This window comes from Chlorocebus sabaeus, chromosome 3, assembly GCF_047675955.1.
Source record: "Chlorocebus sabaeus isolate Y175 chromosome 3, mChlSab1.0.hap1, whole genome shotgun sequence".
NCBI classification, from domain to species: domain Eukaryota; kingdom Metazoa; phylum Chordata; class Mammalia; order Primates; family Cercopithecidae; genus Chlorocebus; species Chlorocebus sabaeus.
This window is the reverse complement of record NC_132906.1, coordinates 24,090,518-24,110,566: the sequence shown is the minus strand read 5'-3', so window position 1 is coordinate 24,110,566 and position 20,049 is coordinate 24,090,518. Positions and strand designations below refer to the sequence as shown.

Here is a 20,049-nt window from a genome sequence, read left to right as displayed (position 1 = left end):
ATTACAACTGTGAGGGGGCTCAGATCTTACCCCCCTACTTGCAAGCTCACAAGGTGACCTGCCACAGTTTCATGGATGCTGGTAGAAGATATGAGACTCCTGCATCAGAGATGAAGGGGTACAAAGTGTCAGCTTGTGCCAAGCAGCTAGCCCTGACAGGCTAGGAACTCAAGGCACAAATGTACAAGCAGTATACTCTTTATGTGACTATGCCAAGCTGTCAGGGGAGTTTATCTTAATAAACAGGCCCCAGTCTATACAGAGGCATTTGTTATCTCAACCTCTGTTGCCTGCTGAGTGCCAGGAAACTCTCATACTAGTATCACCTGCTTGGTGTCACACATTAGCAGGTCTGTGACTGGAGGCATCCCACATGGTGCCATGAGGAATGTGGGTGACTGAGATGCTGTTCCCATAAACATCATCTTTAAATGCTTGTGGCAACAAGGGTCTCTGGGTTTCTTTGTGTATCTCTGGGAGTGAGCTTCTTGGATCATGGGGCTCACATCTTCTGTACCCACTCTGGGAATGCCATAGTGTTTTCAACAGGAAAATGACCTCTGGGTCTCTCCATGAAAGGCTTATTCGTTTGAGTCATGTTTGGAATAAATAAATTAGCTATATTCAAAAGGAAGATTTTTTAAGACGAGCTCTCATTCTAAACAACTACTGGTTATCTATGGAAAGATCAAATAACATTTTTTTAAAAAGGAGAGACACAGTGACCTATAATGACTAATCTTAGAAACTTGCTTAGCAAGATTTTTTAAAAACCAAAAAACAAAAATAAACATGGTGCTGGTGAGAATTGCTAGAAAGCCTTAAGGGAGACATGGAAGGACATTAGTGTTTTTATGATTTAATCTTATTCATACACGATCCTAGAAATTATGGAGAGTGCATTTCTTTAGCTTACACCTCAATCAGCTAGATGTGTATATTAGTTCATTCTCTCACTGCTAATAAAGACACACCTGACACTGGGTAATTTATAAAGAAAAAGAGGTTTAATGGACTCAGTTTCACATGACTGGGGAGGCCTCACAATCAAGGCAGTAGGTGAAGGAGGAGCAGAGGCACGTCTTACATGGTGGCAGGCAAGAGAGTGTGTGGAGGGGAACTGCCCTTTATAAAACTATCAGATCTCATGAGACTTATTCGCTATCACAAGAATAGCATGGTAAAAACCCATTCCCATGATTCAATTACCTCCCACCAGGTCCGTCTCACAACATGTGGGGATTATGGGAGCTACAATTCAAGATGAGATTTGGCGGCGGGGGTGGGGTGGGGACACAGCCAAACCACATCACTGTGCAATAATGACGACAATGACAATGATAATAACATCTACTGCTTATGCCTTCTTGCTCTGGACTAAGCACTGTACAATGTCCTTTGTATCTCTGGTATTAGCACATGGGTATAGAGTTGATAATCATCCTTGGAAGGACCTATAGGCTACATCCATTTGTGTGTAGACTCAGTATTTCCTGATAGCAAGGCCATTCCCAGTCTACAGTGCCTGTAGTCCCAGCTACTCGGGAGGCTAAGGCAGGGAGAATCACTTGAACCCAGGAGGTGGAGGATGCAGTGAGCCGAGGTCACACCACTGCACTCCAGCCTGGGCGACAGAGTAGACTGTATCTCAGAAAAAAAAAGTGTCAGGAGGGCCACACAGCTTCTGAAGGTGCTAGGGAAGAATTCCTCCTTGCTTCTTCCAGTTCCGGTGGGTCCAGGTGTTTCTTGGCTTGCAGCCACATCACTCCAATCTCTACCTCCGTCTTCACATGGCCTTCTCCTCTTCGTCTGTGTCTTCTTCTCTTCTGTCTTTTCTAAGAACACTGTCCTTGGATTTAGGGCCCAGCTGAACAATCCACAATGATCTCATCTCAAAGTCTTTAACTTAGTTCCATCTATAAAGACAATTTTTGCAAATAAGGTCACATTCACAGGTTCTGGGGATTAGGATGTGAACACATCTTTTGAGGGCAGTCTTCTAACCTATCATAACTAGTTAGAAGGCTATTGTGTAGCCCAGAGAAGCAATGAGGGTGAGTGCTGTCAGATGGTGAGAAGTGGTTGAATTGTGTTAGGGTAACAGGTCAACGAGGAGGAGTCATTTATTCATGCTCTCCCCACATACTGGGTACCTACCATGTTCCAATCACTGTGCTGATACTTCAGATACAGTGGGGAAGAAATACAGTACTCACCCACCTGGAGCCCTTGTTGTGGTCCAGCAGGAAGACTAGATGTTGAACAAGTTTGTTGCATGTTTTAAGGGAGCATGCAACATACAGACCTGTCCTAGTCAGAATAAGGAATCCCTGAAGGATGAACACAACTTAATCTGGGGATAGGGAACACAGAGGACAGAGAGTTCTGGCAGAGAGAGCTGAAACTGTGGAGTTCCTGGTCATGACATTTTTGTAGAACTCAGAGAAACAAGGATGGCATGTGGCCTGGAGGTATCAGATTGTTTCGGGCCACCCAGGACACACCTCTGCCCACTTGTAACTTGCTAACACATCTGCTTCTGCAGTTTACGTTTGCATGTGTAACCATGTGCAGCAACCTGCCTCCTCTCAAAGGTCACGGCACTGACTCCAGCCACAACAGTGTGAGCAACAGTCTTGCCCACAATCTGAGGGTATCCAGATTGGCGGGACAATCTCTGGACATGGTGTCCAGTCACCGCTGTAGTTCTAAAGTCATCCTAAAGAAAGGCTCATAGTTAATGTGGCTTTGGGTAATAAAAAGGTTAACCTTTAAACTGCTCACGCAGGCCCCAGGTTTCACTTGCCAATTACGGATATGAAAGTCTAACTACACAAAAAGTTGCTTTGACGAAAAAGTCTTTTATCTACAAGATTGATTAGATTCATTAGCATACTCAAAACCCCACAGATGAAAAGCAGAGCCAAAGAATAGAGACAGGGCAACATTCCTCTTTGTGGTTTGACTGTAAGCCTGCCCCCAAGATTTGCAAGACGGGAGGCAAAAGTACACATGGTGGTCCACATACTGTCTATATAAATACTCAAAAAGAAAAAAACAAGGTATGAGACTCTCAAAATACATTCTGTCCTCCTACCTTAATAATTATACCTTCATGGCCAGGCATGGTGGCTCATGCCTATAATCATAGTGCTTTGGGAGGCTGAGGCAGGAGGATCACTTGAGGCCAGTAGTTCGAGACCAGCCTGGCTAACATGGTGAAAACCCGTCTCTACTAAAAATACAAAACTTAGCCGGGCATGGTGGCACCTGTCTGTAATCCCAGCTACTTGGGAGGCTGAGGCAGGAGAATTGCATGAACCTAGGAGGCGAAGGTTGCAAGGAGCCAAGATGATGCCATTGCACTCCAGCCTGGGTGACAAGAGCGAAACTCCATCTCAAAAAAAAAAAAAAAAAAAATTATACCTTCACAATGAGTCGCATGGTGGCAGCTCCCAGGTAGCAACCTGTCTCACTTTCTTCCTAACCTGGCTTCATCCTGGGTTTTGATGAGTCTCTTACAAAGGCAAGTAAACACCCCAGCCCACACATTCAAGCTCTGCTTATACCCCCACCCCCGAAATCATCACCCATTGGCCATATCTCTCACATCTAATGGTCTGCCTTCCAGAAGATGGATCCCAGAAAGAACACGGGCTGCAGGCAGCTGACTTAGAGACACTGGGTAGGGAATTCCAGCATCCCACTTATGTGGAGTGTGGTCTAAATGGTGGGCTCTGGGGTTCTGTGTGGGTACAACCCATTAGCTCCTCATCTCATGGGTAGGGACAGCTGGAGGAGCTACGGTAATCTTTGGTTGGGTTAAAGTTACCTCCTGGTGATTATTAACAGAAAATGGATAAGGAAGTGAGAAGGCATCCAGCCTTTTTAGCTCAGGGGTCCTGCCGAGGGGCAGGAGGGGAACATGGGCCTAGAGCAATCTGGGAGGTGGCCAGATTGATTTGCTGAGTTAACCCAGCAATCTGTCCGGGAGAAGCAATTCATTACTGAAAAAGAGAATGCCTGAAGCATCAAGTAATCTCAGTAAAAAGTAAAAGCAAAGCAAGTACCTCTCTGGCAGGAGAAATTTCTTCTTCAAAGTTTTTATCATACTTCTCACACTGGCAGCTGGGCACATGTCAGTACCCTCCTCTTGGTTAGGGTCAAATGCAGCTTCTGTGTCCCATCACTGTTGGATTCTGGGTGAGGAGCTGCCAGGGCACCTTCCTGAGGAGCTCACAGTCATGGACACTTGGCCACACAGACACACACACACTGTATTTCTATAGCACCTGAAATGGAAGGGTAGGGGACAGAGCCTCTGACTGAAGACAAACAGCCTTTCCACTGATATGGTCCAAAACAGGGATCTGTTTATGAATCATTCATTCATTCAAGCAGCATGTATTAAAAGTAATAGCAAAGACCGCAATTACTTTTGCACTAACATTTATTGAGAGTCTACTACATGTCAGACAATGCAAGTCCATCACTGTACTAAACACTGGGCAGACTTAATACAACCTCTGCCCTCAATGACTTCCAATCTAGTTGAGGAGAAAAGGCTACCAATTAGTGATTTTCTTTTTTTGTTTTTGTTTTTGTTTTTTTTTTTTTGAGACAGGGTCTCACTCCATGCTCAGGCTGGAGCGCAGTAGCATGATCTCAGCTCACTGCAGCCTCAACCTTCTGGGCTAACCTGATCCTCCCACCTCAGTCTCTGAGTAGCTGGGACCACAGCTGCCTGGCTAATGTTTGTATTTTTTGTAGAGACGAGGTCATGTTGCTCAGGCTGATCTCAAATTCCTGGGCTCAAGTGATCCACCCATCTCAGCCTCCCAAAGTGCTGGGACTACAGACATGAGCCTCTGCGCCTGGCCACAACTAGTGATTTTCAATGCAAGTTGAAATAAGTAGTGAGTTGTGTGGACAGATCTTAACTGCTACTTAACTACTTCACAAGTCAGGTAGGGAGGCAGCATTCCTGTCTTACGGCACCTGATTGTCTCAGACAATGCCAGGTGGGACAGTGGCTGGCACACCTGAATAATATAAAGGACAGAACCAGTGTGATCTTCATATTGGAAGCTGTTACTAATGCATTGATCTGTGCTATGAATATGTGGCAAGCATACATCGCATGTCGGGCACTGTACTAGCAGTAAGGACACACAAACAATTAGTCCCTGTCCTGAAGGCACTCAGCAAGCAGGAAAATATTCATGGATAAATCAGCTAATGCTTGCCAGCCAAGGTTAAGGATCTGGAAACTAAAGGGCCCTGGGATCTCAGAGATGTATTTTTTTTTTTCCAGTGTCATCCACTTATTCCTTCCCATGTGACTGGCAAATGTGTTTATAAGAAGACCAGCTTGGTCAGGAGGCTTTTGAGATCATAGGACCGGTGTCTATGAAGACATCTGTATGGACCCTTTTCATCTGCATGGACCCATAGGTCTTGGTTTTAAATAATTTTGTTCACAAAGTTGTCATCTTTTCAAAGCCACAGCCTATTAGCCTCTTTTCCAGCTAAACAATGGCATAGATAGGTCAAGACTCAAGGCTTCTGTGTGTATTAAGCAATGTCTCCACACTCAAGTTACATAATTTTGATCACCAGTAATGAAAATTTGTGTGCAGTGGTATTTCAGAGGCAAGATTCCAATACAGTTAAGAAGTGGCATCAGAGCACCAGAAGTCCTGACTCAGCAGCTGGACACAGGATATTTAGGGAACCAGCTTTCAAGACCCATTCATAAAGTGAGAAATCTCTCTGCACTATTTTAACTAATCTTTACAGCTCGAAAACCACCAATTTCCTCAACTAGAGCCCATTTCTAGCATCTATTATGCTGATTAACAAACTACTAATTTCACCAACCAAAACATTTGTGGAAGTGTTAACTAGCAGCATCTGATGTGAATCTGAAATATGGATACTAATTGAGGCCATTGCAGTCATTATCTCAGATATGGACTTTTTCAATACAATGTTAGGTGATTACCTTGATGTTTGAATTCCCGATTCAGGAATTGACAGGCCCTAGAGTATAGTTTAAAAATGCATACATTTAGGCCGGGTGTGGTGGCTTATGCCTGTAATCCCAACACTTTGTGAAGTTGAGACAGGCAGATCACTTGAAGTCAAGACTTCGAGAGCAGCCTGGCCAACATGGTGAAACCCCATCTCTACTAAAAATACAAAAATTAGCCAGGTATGGTGGCAGGCACCTGTAACCCCAGCTACTCAGGAAACTGGGGCAGGAGAATCACTTGAACCTAGGAGGTGGAGGTTACAGTGACCCGAGATCACGTCGCTGCATTCCAGCCTGGGTGACAGAGTGAGACTCTTTCTCAAAATATAGAAAGAAAGAAAAAGAAAGAGGGAGGGAGGGAGGGAGGGAGGGAGGGAGGGAGGAAGGAAGGAAGGAAGGAAGGAAGGAAGGAAGGGGGGAAGGGGGGAAGGGGGGAAGGAAGGAAGGGGAAGGAAGGAAGGAAAGAGAGAAAGAAAGAAGGGAGGGAGGGAAGGAAGGAAGGAGGGAAGGAGGGAAGGAAGGAGGGAAGGAGGGAAGGAAGGAAGGAAGGAAGGAAGGAAGATTTATATCACATTCTCTATACTAAAGTATTTTAAAGGAAATTGCAGAGATGCTCATACTGTCCACATGAAGATCTCCTCCATCTACATAGCAAGAGCTGAATCTGGTATGGAGGAGAAGGAGTATAAGATACATTTTCTAATTAAGATGTTCCTGTCCCATGTGGTAAAAGTCTTACTGTTGTTTTCTCTCTTGGCTTAACTTATTTCTTACCTGTTTGGAAGCATCTAGAGTCCTCCTGAGTTGTGCGTGCAGGGCACAGTCCTGGAGCAGTCAGTTCTTCTCCCTTCCTAGCAGACCTGACTCCCCAACTTGGCTCAGACGTGGACTTTACCTCAGTACCCTGATGCCTACCCTCCACCCCAACCTGCTCATTCTCCCTTTGTGTGAAATGCATCGATAGCATTGCTGCCTTCCCCACTTCACCCAGGACTAAAAACTTCACTTAATTAATATTCACAAATAAGGGCATGAGCAAACTCGAAGCAAGTGCCTGCCACATAGAATTGGGGGCAAAAGTCTCTTTCAGCTAAAATGCATGGCAGTGTTTCTGGAAGCAAGTGGAAAGGAAAAGCAATCCTCTAAGTGAGTTTGCTGACCCCAGGGAGCAGAGGCCAGAGAAAGGGTCATGGGGTATTCCAGAGGCAGTTTTCGCCTTCAGAAGCCAGGATTTGGAGAGCCATTACCAACCATGGGAGTGTGGCTGATCAAATTAAGGAATGTGTTTTTAAATTCAATTACACCCTCAGTGGAAATGGCCTCACTAATGCATACAGAAAGTATTATCCCCAGCCTATAAAGCCTAACATTGCTAAACCCAATTTTGCGCATTATTCTAAAGGTTAATTCAAGATCTCTCTTCCAAATGGGAAGTTAAACACAGCCAATGGAAGAAAGGCATCCACTGACTGACTGAGGGGTTTATCAGTCTGTAACAGTTCATTAGTTTTAATTAGTGTAATCACTAATGTTGCATTAACAGTTTAGTGAAGGAAAGTAATTACTCACACATCCACTGTATTAGATGGGAAGACTGGAATTCATTTTCTGAAACAATTAGCATTTTGCCAATTAAAAGAATCCCTTCTCCCTGCCAGCAGCCCTGTGACCTCACTCACCCAAGGATCGTTTAAATGAAACATATTTTGTATCAGAAGATGGAGCAGGAAGAAACAAAAAATTAAGGCTGTGTTTATTCTAAGCGCCTTCCCAGAGCACAGCAAGTACACGGGTCTCAGTAAGTGTATCACGTTCCACTCTATTTGCATAGTTATTCACTTCAGACTCTTTGGATTATACCCTTGGCTGCTTTGTAACATGGCAGCAATTAAAAAACAAAAAGCTAGTGGAAGATGAAGCCATAAGGAAGCATTGGGAGAGTCCAGGGGAATGACTGTTGCTGGGGTCTGCTGGTTAGACAAGGGTTGGGTCTTGCTGCTGGCCCCATTCTGAGCAGCAGCTTAGAGCAGGCTCTGCTGCTGGGCGTAGGGGGCATCGTGCTACCCACAGGAGCTCCCTAATGCACATAGCTGGGTCTCTTGGATATCCCTGCTAATATCCACCGTGCACTGGGTGCCATCTCAGAGCCTCAGCTTGGCTTACAAGGCCTGGGTATGATGACCCAACATCTCCTCTCCATCTCCACCGGATTCCCTATCAGCCACTTGGGACTTCTTGTCACTTCTTGAACATCCATGTTCTTTCATACCCAGCTCCTTCAAACCTGCTGTTTTCCCTGTCGGCGAGCCCTTTGCCTATTCTGCTAGAGAATTCACCCTTCACGCTTCAATTAGTTTAAATGTCACCTCACACTGGCTAGAACAGCTGCCTCCCCGACTTGGTGCTCTCAGAGCCCCTGGCGTACCCGGCATTTTTGCATTGCTTTCACACAATCACAGTGAGCTAGTGAGGCAAGAACAAGGAGCTTATTCTGTTCAGTATTCTCAGCCCCTTGCACATGATGGGTGGTGCGTACGTGTATGCTGAATGGCTTAATGAATTATAAGACATCTCTGTCTCTCCCCCTGCCATAAGCCCCATCAGAACTCAGCCCAGGAGCCCCAGCCTGTTCAAACCAGCAGCATCACATAAGATGCTGCAAGATATTGCAAGTGCAAATATCTCCATTCACCCATCTTCACCCATCTGCCTGACCCAGTACCACTTTCAAAGGGAGCCAACCTTTGCACCTGCTGGACTCCCTTTGCTGGTAGGTTTCTGCTTGGGTTTCACCAGTGGAAGGCACTGGCAGGGGGAGAGAGGAAAATCCAGGTATTTCTTCCCACTCCCTCCCTACTACTTTGACCTCCCATCTCTGACATTAGCTGACCAGGTCAGGACAGAGAAGATGGAAAATAGATCTGAGGAAGAATATGGAGAAATGGGAAAGATTAGGGGAAAGCCCAGAGGTTATTTGTAAATGGGGATTTCGGGACATTCTATCTGTCCTCACAGGTCAGGGCTGGGACTGGCGGTGCCAGGCCAAGTGTGAGACCGGGTTCTCCAGGTTTTATGGTGGCCTGTGCTCAGCCCAGATTGCTGCTCATGTGTGAAAGTGAGTTGATCAGAATGGAGACAGGCAGGCACAGACTGCAGTGGAAGGCTGTCAAGTCTTCACCCAAAACCACATCTAAATGGAAATGCCCTCTCGAGGTAACACTTGATAAAGTTGTAACGCTGTTTTACAGGAATGCTCTCATTTGATCTTCTAACATGCCCTTGAGATAAATATTTTGCCAATAAGAGAACTGACTGAAGGCTGCTGGCCACGTAAACAGTGAAACAGATTAGTCTTTTGACCTCCAGCCTGTGATCTTCCCAGTCTATGATCTGTCACCGTTAACTGATCTGGGCCCCATTCCAAGCTGCAGCCCTTATGAGCTGTGTGACTTGGGCCAGTGACTCAGTCTTTCTGTGTCTCTGTTTGTTCATCTGTAAGACACACATAAAATGTTTCTCTCTTGATTGTTGTAAAGACTGGGAGAGAGGGGCCTTCTCGGAGACTGGAAGAGGGACACCATCTGGGTTTTTCATGAGAGCCCAAGACCAGGTCCTCTTGAGTACAGGAGAAGTTGCCTGCCTACTGGGCCTGCAGACCGTGGGAAGGTCCATGGGAGGGTCCTGATCCTGGCTGATGGGAGGTCTGGGTCCTGGACTTCCTGCATGATCCCAGGAGAGGGGAGAAACTCCCCCAACCCAGTCACTAAATGGTCCATGCCACCAGCAGGCAGGTGGGGACAAAGCCAGATTTTTATTTTTTAATAAGGAAATTGATCTGTGAAAAAGTAAATGAAATAATTATTTTAAAAATACCTCCTTTCCATAGCAGCTGACACTTAGAGATGCTACATGCTAGTTAGTTTCCTTTCCCATACTTAACACTGAGGGCTAAGCCAGACTCATCGCTAGCAGGATTTTGGAACACAGCTTGTTCCTTCATAGCTGAAGACACACTGTTCCCCTTGGGGAAGGGGAACCAGGTAGAGTCGCAGGATGGAGGACAGCAGACTGCCCAGCAGCTCCCATCCAGGGCAGGACAGGCGCTACCGGAAGAGCCCCTGTAGAACACACTTCTGGGGGAAAAATGCAGAAGCCAGCAGATGGAACTAACAACCGAAGAGGACAGCTGATCTTGCCCCCGCCTCCTCCAGGTCACCTCCATCACTAGGGTGACAATCCCGGTGCACCGTGTGGTGTGTGTGTGCACATGTGTCCTGAGCATGTGTGTGCATGCATGCATGTGTATTTCGTGCATGACTGTGCATGTATGTACGTGTATGTGTGTCCTAAATGCCCTAAAGAAAGGAAGCTAGCTGGCTCACTATGAGCCACAGGGAGTCAGCGGAGACAGAAACTCTGGCGGCAGCAGTGGCTGGGAACCTTCACCCCGGTCCTCTGTTCTTCGGGAATGAACTGAAGCAGGGTGAGGAAGCAAATGCCCAAAGGCATCTGAAGTCCAGAAAGCATTTGGAGAGCTGAGGACAGCCTAGGAAACAGCTGCAAGGTGAGCGACTCGTGCCTGGAGCACACTGCAGAGCTGCCACCTCCCCTGTGCGACCTAGATCATGCAGGTTAATTACAGAAAAGAAGGACTCGGGAAACGGAGGAGGGAGCTGAAGGCAGGCCTCACTGGATGGGGGTGTGCTCCTGTGCTCAGAGTCAGGGGGCGTGAAAATGAATCCCAGTCTTTCACTTACCAGTTTTGCAGGCTCTGTCACCTTATTACTGAAGCCGGTTTCTTCAACTGAAAAATACGAATCACGGTCTTCATGTCACATGGAGGACCTCTGTCAAAACTGTAATTAATTATAAGTGTGATAATGTCTGTGCCACCCACACCAAGAGACACAGTATCTATTGTGCTCATAGCTATATCTCTGCAAGGGCCTGGCCACAGCAGATGCTCAATAAATGTTCACAGACACCTGATCAGAAGGTGTCCTCACAGCTCTTGGTGTTTTGGGGGGCACTTGTGGGCACACCGCCATGAGGAACAGAAGGTGGGGGGATTCTCCAGGTGGAGGCTGCCTGGTGATGAGGCTCTGGGAAGCTGCTCCGGGGCAGAGAGCTGGAAATAGGGTAGATGTGTGCCTGGTGCGGCAGTCTCAGGAGTCACAGCGGGGACTCTCTCCTTAGGGACGGCAGTCCCATTGCACACAGTCAGCTCTGCATCCCACCAGATGCCTCAGGACGCAGGAGAAGGGCGCCCAAGACAGATCAATCCCTGGCTACGCTAGAAGGACAAATGGGCATTATGTAAATTTTGTTCTAAAATTAATAACTATGACAAAATAGAAAAAAATATATTGACCTCCATTGCCTGCACAAAAATATCAACAATATCAAAAAAGGAAAAAAAAAAAAAAGCTGTCTTTGTTCTTTATGATTGATGACCATCCTACCGCATGTTACTTGAGGAGGAAATTGCCCATTTGCTTGTGTATCTTATTAAAGAACCAGAAAGGCATAAATACTGCATTTTCTTGGACTGAGTTTTCAGAATCTCAACACCCCCCAACCCCAAGGTGCCCACTCTGCCTTTGTTTTTTTTTTGTTTGTTTGTTTGTTTAAGAACTGAATCTTTCTCAGCCTGCACTGGAGGATCTGCTTTTAACACTTTGAACATCAGGGGAGTGGCGGCCAGGGAGAAATGGGCCTCACCCCCGCACTGACGTTCTTCTCTTTCCTTACAGTATGTGTCCAGTCGGCGCGCCGTCACTCAGAACGTTCCAGAGCAAGGTAGCTTCCACCCTCACCATCTCTCCCACCACCACTGCCACCACCGCCACCACCACCACCTCCGCCACCACGCCCACCCCCACCACCTTCACCACCAGGAGGTGGGGCTGCACGCCGCCCCGGTGACGCCCTGCCTGTGCATGTGTCCCTTGTTCTCCTGCCAGTGGGAAGGCCACCTGGAGGTGGTGGTGCCCCACCTGCGGCAGATCCATAGTGTTGACATCCTCCAGGGAGCTGAGATCGTCTTCCTGGCCACGGACATGCACCTCCCCGCGCCGGCTGATTGGATAATCATGCACTCCTGCCTCGGCCACCACTTTCTGTTAGTGCTGAGGAAACAGGAGAGGCATGAAGGTCACCCCCAGTTCTTTGCCACCATGATGCTGATTGGAACCCCCACCCAGGCCGACTGCTTCACCTATCGCCTGGAGCTCAACAGAAACCATCGGCGCCTCAAGTGGGAGGCCACCCCCCGGTCTGTCCTTGAGTGCGTGGACTCAGTGATTACGGACGGGGACTGCCTCGTCCTCAACACCTCGCTGGCACAGCTCTTCTCTGACAATGGCAGCCTTGCCATTGGGATTGCCATCACCGCGACAGAGGTCCGACCCTCAGAAGCTGAAATGTGAGGCCAGGAGCCACGGATGCTCCCCACACAGCCTGCCTAGGAAACACTCGGACCTCCCAATGCCAGGACTCCAGACTCCTTCTTATTCTTCTCCTTCCTTTCTTTTCTATTTTTATTTTATTTTATTTTTATTTTATTTTATTTTATTTTATTTTGTCTCAGGTACTTTGTGGGATTTAGTTTTTGTCTGCTATGGGCATTATATTATGTAAACATCCTGTAATTTAAGATCTTGGTGTGACGTTTGTCCTGTCTTGTTGGTGTTGTTTTATGGAACGTTTGTAAGATTTAATCAGAATAGTTTTTTCCTGTCACCTCCAATTCCTTTCTCCGCTGCATTCAAAAGGATCAAAACACCATCAAGCAGACTGTTGGGGTTGAAAGGAGGCTTAGTGTGAGAATCATTTCTTGTTTCTCTTTTCAGTCTATTTCAGAGCAAGCTAAATCTGAACCTGTGCATTCAGCAGGTTGGGGAATGGGCCCAGCTCAGAGATGGATCACATTTCAGACCAACCAGACATGACTCTGACACCTTCCCAGGAATCTCAAGGTCAAAGCTGAGCTACCTGGGCATGAGGAGATCGTGTCTCCACCGCAGGGCTGGAGACTGGGTTAGAGGTGTCATTGTGTGCTGAGTGCTCAGGTTGATGCTGGGGTTCCGAAGAGTGGTCAGAGGCCCACCTTCCTGTGACGGGCTCTTGTCACCTTGTTCCCAGGCTGTGCCATCTTCTCCTGCTCTGGAATCAAAGTCCTCAGATTTTTGGTGCTTTCTTAAAAACCCCTTTGCCCTCTGTTGAGCAAGTAGTAGAAAAGAATAGGCAAGAGGGGGTGGGGAGGAAAAGTAACAGGAAAAAGAGAATATAAAATTAATCTCCCATCTCTGAGAGGGCCCTCCCTCCTCAGAGGGTTTTATTATCACGTTATAAAATCCATCAGTTCCTCCCTAGGGTGCAGTTCTTTCATATCATGCAAAAAGCAGAACCAGGACTCAGCCTCAAATGCAAAGAACTCAGAGGGCGGCACCCAGGATCTCTGACCTGGCAGGCTGGCCATCACTTACAAACCTGAGAGGCTCTCTTCCCTTTCCTCACTTTCTAAAATGCTCCTACCGTCCCATTCAGCACATAGATGTGACCACGGCTCAAGTCTGTGTTCAGCACCTGTCGCAGTGTGAATGACACAGTGTCGGAAATCCATATTGCCTCTGCGCAGGCTGCTTTCTCTTATTTGGTTGTCAGAACAAGTCATCAACATCTTCTTGTAGAAGTCTCTCGTGTATTTGAAGAAAGTCAGCATATTTAGTCAACTTTGTCTTTTCTAAGTTGGACACCTTTAAGCCTTCCCAGTAGGACCTCTTCTAGCTCCTTTTTATCGCATTTGTCCCTCCCTCTGGCTGCTCTCCAGACACTGCAGAAGCCAGGCACCCATCCCCAGCACATCCTCATGACCGCCCAATGGGGCTCTGGCCAACCAGACATTACTCTCCATGCCCTGTTCCTGCACCTCAGCCCCTCAGCTGGGTCCTGGCGGGCCTCCAAGTGACTTCTTAAGTTTCAGGCAGATTGCCCTGGCTGGCCATCTACAATCTTTTCTCCACCAAAAATAATTGATCCTGAAACAGAACACCCTTCCCCCAACAACTGGGTTAACGGCAGCCACTTTTGCTGCCAACTTACACCCCACGCCCCAGAAGGGAGGTGCCAGTCAATAGGAGATTTAATAACAGAGGCTGCTCTGGTCATGCAGTAATCGCTGGGCCCCTGGGGCCGAGACTGCATTCCCTCAGAGCCCTGAGAGGGGTAAAAAACACCACAGATGGAGGCACATGTCAGATGCTGCAGTCACAAGGAAAGGATTGGGGCCTGCTCGTTCTTTGAGCTCTCAGATGCCCTGCCAGGGCACCAGCCACTCCCCTCCAATCACACAGATGCTCAAGAACACCTGCGGCTGGTCCGTCTGCGCGTGGAGAGACTGGCTATCTTCCTTCTCACTGCATCCCCAATCCCCTTCCCAGAACCTAAGACCCCCTTGGCTGTAAGTCTGATGCCTTTAGAAGCCACTGGTCCTCTCCTGGGTTTTGAGACTCAACCACTTTGAAAGCATTTGTGTAGCATCACAGGTGCTCCAGATCAACAAACAAAACCTCACTAAGCATATAACTAACATTCACAGGGCCTTAGGGCTCCGGCAGACATCACCTTTGCCTTCTGGTTGTGCCAAGTTACCTGAGCCACACTGGGAATGACTTCAGGTTATTTTCACTGCACACAAAACTGTATTATGAATAAGTGATCCCAGATGGGAACTTTTATGTTGGTTCCTAGAAACCTTTAGGACAAAGCATGGGAAATGTATTATTCTCTTCCAGCTACGGTGCTCCCCCAAAGGCCTTTCCATGTCCATATGTGAAGAATTGGAGAAGAAGGAGCAAACTAGCAACCAAGAATCGGGAATAGAAAATGGTAACAGCAGTTTGTATTTGAGCTTCATAGTTCCTGAACGGCTCTTTCATCTGAGTCTCGGGTTAACCCTCATTAGCATCCTCAATATAGTAACAGAATAGAGGTTCTAAGACATGAAGTGATCTTTTCAAGCTCACACATCAAGTGGTTAGACCACAACCAAAACCCAGATCAACTGACTGCAAACTTGGTGTTCTTAAAGCTTACTTCAAGACTGACCCGAAATGCTCAGCAATCTTGCCAGCTCACCAGTGGACTGAGGACCTGAGAATCAACTGAGTCTTGGTCCTGGGATGGTTGAGGGAGCAGGGAGAGAAAGACTGGAGTGGATTTGCTTTTAGAAGCATCTCTGCTTTAAGAACTAGGCCAGGCATGGTGGCTCACATCCATAATCCCAGTACTTTGGGAGGCCAAGGCAGGAGGATTGTTTGAGCTCAGGAGTTTGAGACCAGCCTGGGCAATATAGCAAGTCTTCATTTCTACAAAAAATAAAAAAATCAGCTGGGCATGGTGACACAAGCCTGTAGTCTTAACTACTCTGGAGGCCAAGGCAGGGGGATGGCTTGAGCCCAGGAGGTTGAGGACACACTGAGCTGTGACTGCACCACTTGTAACTCCAGCCTGGGCAATAGAGTGAGACCCTATCTCTTTAGAAAAAAAAAAAGCACTAGTCCACCTGGAAGCAGGGGGCCCAGGAAGTGGGTGGGCTGCATATGGAGGCTTCAGTGTGCCAAGCCCTTTCTGAATCCCTTTGCCCACACCCAGGTTTCTCATCTTAGAGTCCCAGGAGTCCCTGCCCAGGACCCTGGGATCTGGTTGCCTCATTCACACCAAGGTGCTAGAGTTAATGACTCACTCTCTAAGGAGTAATTGCCTTTTAAAAGAAGGCCTAGAGAGACAGCAGCACTTAACAGTTACCAGTATCTGAACTTCAGGCATCTGCCAGAGGTTTTTTGAGGAGGTGTGGAGAGAGGAGCATTCCTCCCCTTGAGGCTGAACCTACATACATGGTTGATGCCGAAATGGAGGTCAGGCCACATGAAGATTGTCTTTAACAATCAGTATCTGCATGAATCTGTACCTGGTGTACCCCATCACTAGCTGTGGCTACTCTGGACATTTTAGGAATAGATCAGCATAGTAATCATAATAGTACTCATGGCTACCACTTATTGAGGCTTTTCTATATGATCCAGTAGGCTACGTACTTTGAATATAGTAGCTCGTGTAATCCCCATAACAACCTTAGCAAGCAGGTGCTCTTTATGTACTCATGTTACGGGTGGGAAACGTAAGCTAAGAGAATTTAGCCAACTTGCTTAAGGTCACCCAGCTAGCAAATGGCAGAGCTGGGCCTGGGACTGGGCACATATGGCTTCTGACCAACAGCAACCATGTCATTTCTATGAACATATGGACCCAAGGCTCAGAAGGACCGAGTCATAAAGTGTGAATGGCATAGAGGCCTTTTAGTGCTTTCATACTCGATATGGCCTTTCAGCTCTCCTTTTTCGCCCTCTTTTTTCAGCCCAAGACCTAGTGGAGTACTAGAGTTGGCTTGTATTCTGGTTGTTAATCTTTCAGGAATTTTGTAAGCTGATTGTTATTTAAGTACAGTCAGTATTTAAAATGATATACATTTACAATTAAATAAATTATATTTAAAGCAAAAGTTGAAAGTACTTAAAACTGATCACTTCCTAATTATTTCACTACTCTTCTTATCCTCTATGCTCCGGGAGTTATTTACATCTATCACATCTGTATGATGAACATACGATATAATAATATGCTGCACTGCATCTTCCAGCTCCACATTGAGTGACGTCATGGTGATTGCTTGAAATTAGCCATGGTGGAAGTATTCACACCATGGAAATTAGCAAATGCAACTAGATAGGGATTTTTCTCCCTAGAAACCCAGTTGTTAAGCACTGAACAGTACAATCATCCCTCAGTATCCTTGGGGAATTGGTTCCAGGAATCTCGTGGACACCAAAATCTGAAGATGCTCAAGTCCCTTATATAAAACAGCATAGTATTTGCATATAACCTACGCAATCCTCCCATATACTTTAAATCACCTCTAGAGTACTTACAATACCTAATACAATGTAAACACTATGTCAATAGTTTTCATACTGCATTATTTCTTATTGTTGTATTATTTCTTTTTATTTTCCTGAACATTTTTGATTCACAGTTGGTGGAATCCACAGGTGTGGAACCTGTGGATACAGAGGGTTGACTTAATACCACTGCCTAGACATTACTGATGAGCACAGCCGGGTGGGAGAGGGGACTTTGGAAAGAGAAGCAACGCCCTGGAAGGCCATACTGACAAGGGCATAAATGATAGCCAAGTCAGCGGAACAGCAAATTGTTGGGAAAACATGAACAAGATCTTCTGGAGAAGAGACTGAGGCTTAAGCAGCTTCAAGAGCATTCTCTGCTCTCCCGCCGGACACTTCCCTATTGCTGTTAGTGTGGAAAGTTCTATTTGGTGGCTTTCATGGAAAAATTGGGCTCTGCAAACTCAGCCTATTGGCTATCCCAATCCAAAAAGGAAAACCAGCCCTATAAAGCTCAAATTTCTTGTTACTTGTTCTTACAGGTCAGCCTCCCTACCTCTTTCTTACATGCTGGCCAAAACCTAATCTAAAGAAACGTTTTACTTTGAAATTAGAAATTGGAAAAATCCACCATTCAAGAGACATAGTAAGCAGTGATGTCAAACACCACATAAGATGCATTACCACAAAAGTGGGAACCCCGTAAAGCATGACGCTGAGGGACAGAAAACGTAACGAGCCAAGGAACGTCACATGAAGAACAGGGCCCAGGGCCTTACTTTCCTACTTGGCTACTTCACTTTATTGCAATCCAGTGAGGACCCTGTTCACAATCCATAGCCTACCCAGACCAATACTCTTTCTAAATCCAGGGCACAGTTTCCACCAGGACAAGAGTCACTGGAAACTCCCAGCTAAGTCCCTTGAAGCAGGCAGAATCTTCAAGGTCAATAGTGCATCGGTTACTCTGATCCCAGTGGTTTCAGTGGAAGGGATGGAGAAGTGAGGGCTGCTAAGTTCCTACTTGGATGCATTTCTAAGGGAAAGGGGAAGGGATCCTGGGTGGGACCCCAAAGAGTTAGATTTTGATTGAGTTCAGCTGCAAATAGCATCATGAGTGGCGTCTCCTAGTCAGATTGTTAACTTTCAGAGTTTTTTTTTTTGTTCATAAGATTTTCCTCAAGAGTTTGTGAGTTCCCCATTGTGTTCACCTGGAAAATAGTCAGCTGAAGAAAACCTTCACTGAAAGGAGATCCAAGAGATCGAATGTAGGCAAACATTAATTCCCCCCAAATCAGGTCATCACATGAACTACCCACCTGGGTTAGAATTAGTCTTTTCCAATATTTTCTGAAAGTATTTCACCTTGGCTGCTATACTATAAATACTCCTCTTTTTCAATCTTTTCTCTTAGGGTATTGAGATAAGAAAGAGAAAGGAAATTGAGAAGCATTTTACTTGCCCTGAATTAGTGTAGATATAATTTTCTAGGCTTTCTTATAATGTTAAAGACAATAATTTGAACAAACTCAAACTGCTACTTCATCTCTGCCCTGTCTCTCATAGAAAATGTCATTAAATTGCATTTGATATTGTTTCCTTTGACCCTTTGGAGTTGTTTCTGTGACGGTTTCTTTTCCTTCCACAAGCTACTGTGCAGCATGAAGGAATAGAAATGAAATGCTACGAAGGAAAGTGCAATTATCAGGAAGTTGCCAGCTGCCACATTTGACTTGTGCTTCATTATCTTCCTCCCCTGTTCTTTTCTGCCTCCATTTTAAAGTCATAATTGAATGTAAGGAAGAAAGTGCTACCAGAGGTGAATTGAAGCCCTGGCAACTAACCTGCCCCCGGAACTATTCCAGCATATGGCACTGCCCTGAGTGGAGACACCAAAGCCTCTTGCTGGATTGTAAAGAAAGAGACAGGGCTTCCCTCTCCAAGCACCCCAGGGTCCCTTATCTTTGCTCTTCCCTGCCTCTGCCTGACAACGCTGCCCCTGAAATTTACTTCTGGGCCTATCAGATCAGTTGTCAAGGCAGCCTTCATGGTTTAATTCTTTAATTTCAGGCCACTGTTAGTTACTGGCAAGATCAGGATTGAGCAGAGTTCTAATCCTATTGCCTGTCAATTCACTTTAACCTCAATCTTCTTCCCTGCCTCCTTACTCCCAAGACCTGTTTCCTGCTCTCACAAAGGCTTATAGCAAATGCCTTGAATTGATCTGAGTGATCAAAACTGACCGCATGGCCAGCATGAATATTCATGAGGCAGCATACTATTCAGGCCAAGTCCTTTCTTGGGGCCATTCTGCACCCCTATAGTGTCTTAGATATTTACCTCTTCCCTCAAAATACCCTCAAAGACCTGCATCATGATTGCTGAGTGCTGGAGAGAGAGATTTCCCTGAAAGAAGGGAGAAAGTGGCCCTCCTGAAACTAAGCAGGGGAAGAGAAACTCAGCCCAACTGCAACCCTGGGATCCAGGGTTTTGGTTCTCAAATGTCAGTGTGCTTGAGAATTACTTGGAGAACTTGATTTCTAAGCCCCAGAACTAGAGATTCTGATTCAGGAGGTTCAAGCGGAGGCCAGCATTCTGATTTTTAATAGCCTCTCTTGAGAGATTCTGCTGGGGGTATTTGGATGAACGTTAGGTTCTTAAATTTAGAGCCAGGCGTCTGGTGAGACAAGTGTCCACAAGGATCAAAGAAGTAGGTAAAGTCACCTGAAGAAGAGAGCTGGTGCTTCTGCAAGAGACAGGAAGGCAGGAAACTGACTGGAAATGGCCACAGTTGCATTCTAATGGAGAAGCAAGTAAATCTTTTTTTTTTTTTTTTTTTTTGAGACAGAGTCTTGCTCAGTCGCCCAGGCTGGAGTGCAGTGGCATGATCTTGGCTCACTGCAAGCTCCGCCTCCCAGGTTCCCGCCATTCTCCTGCCTCAGCCTCCGAGTAGCTGGGATTACAGGTGCCCGCCACCTTGCCCTACTAATTTTTTGTATTTTTAGTAGAGACGGGGTTTCACCGTGTCAGCCAGGATGATCTAGATCTCCTGAC

The 20,049-nt window shown here is 46.3% G+C and overlaps 1 protein-coding gene across 1 annotated transcript in view; it reads left to right on the top strand.

The window, feature by feature from the left end:
* The window catches only part of SIAH3 (siah E3 ubiquitin protein ligase family member 3), a 73,610-nt gene extending 55,018 nt beyond the window's left edge, over nucleotides 1–18,592 (top strand). The window contains exon 2 of the mRNA XM_007960335.3: nucleotides 11,788–18,592. Coding sequence (XP_007958526.2) covers nucleotides 11,788–12,462 — 675 coding nt within the window. The 3' untranslated portion in view covers nucleotides 12,463–18,592. The remainder of the gene's footprint in view (nucleotides 1–11,787) is intronic.
* The last annotated feature ends 1,457 nt before the right edge of the window (nucleotides 18,593–20,049 follow it).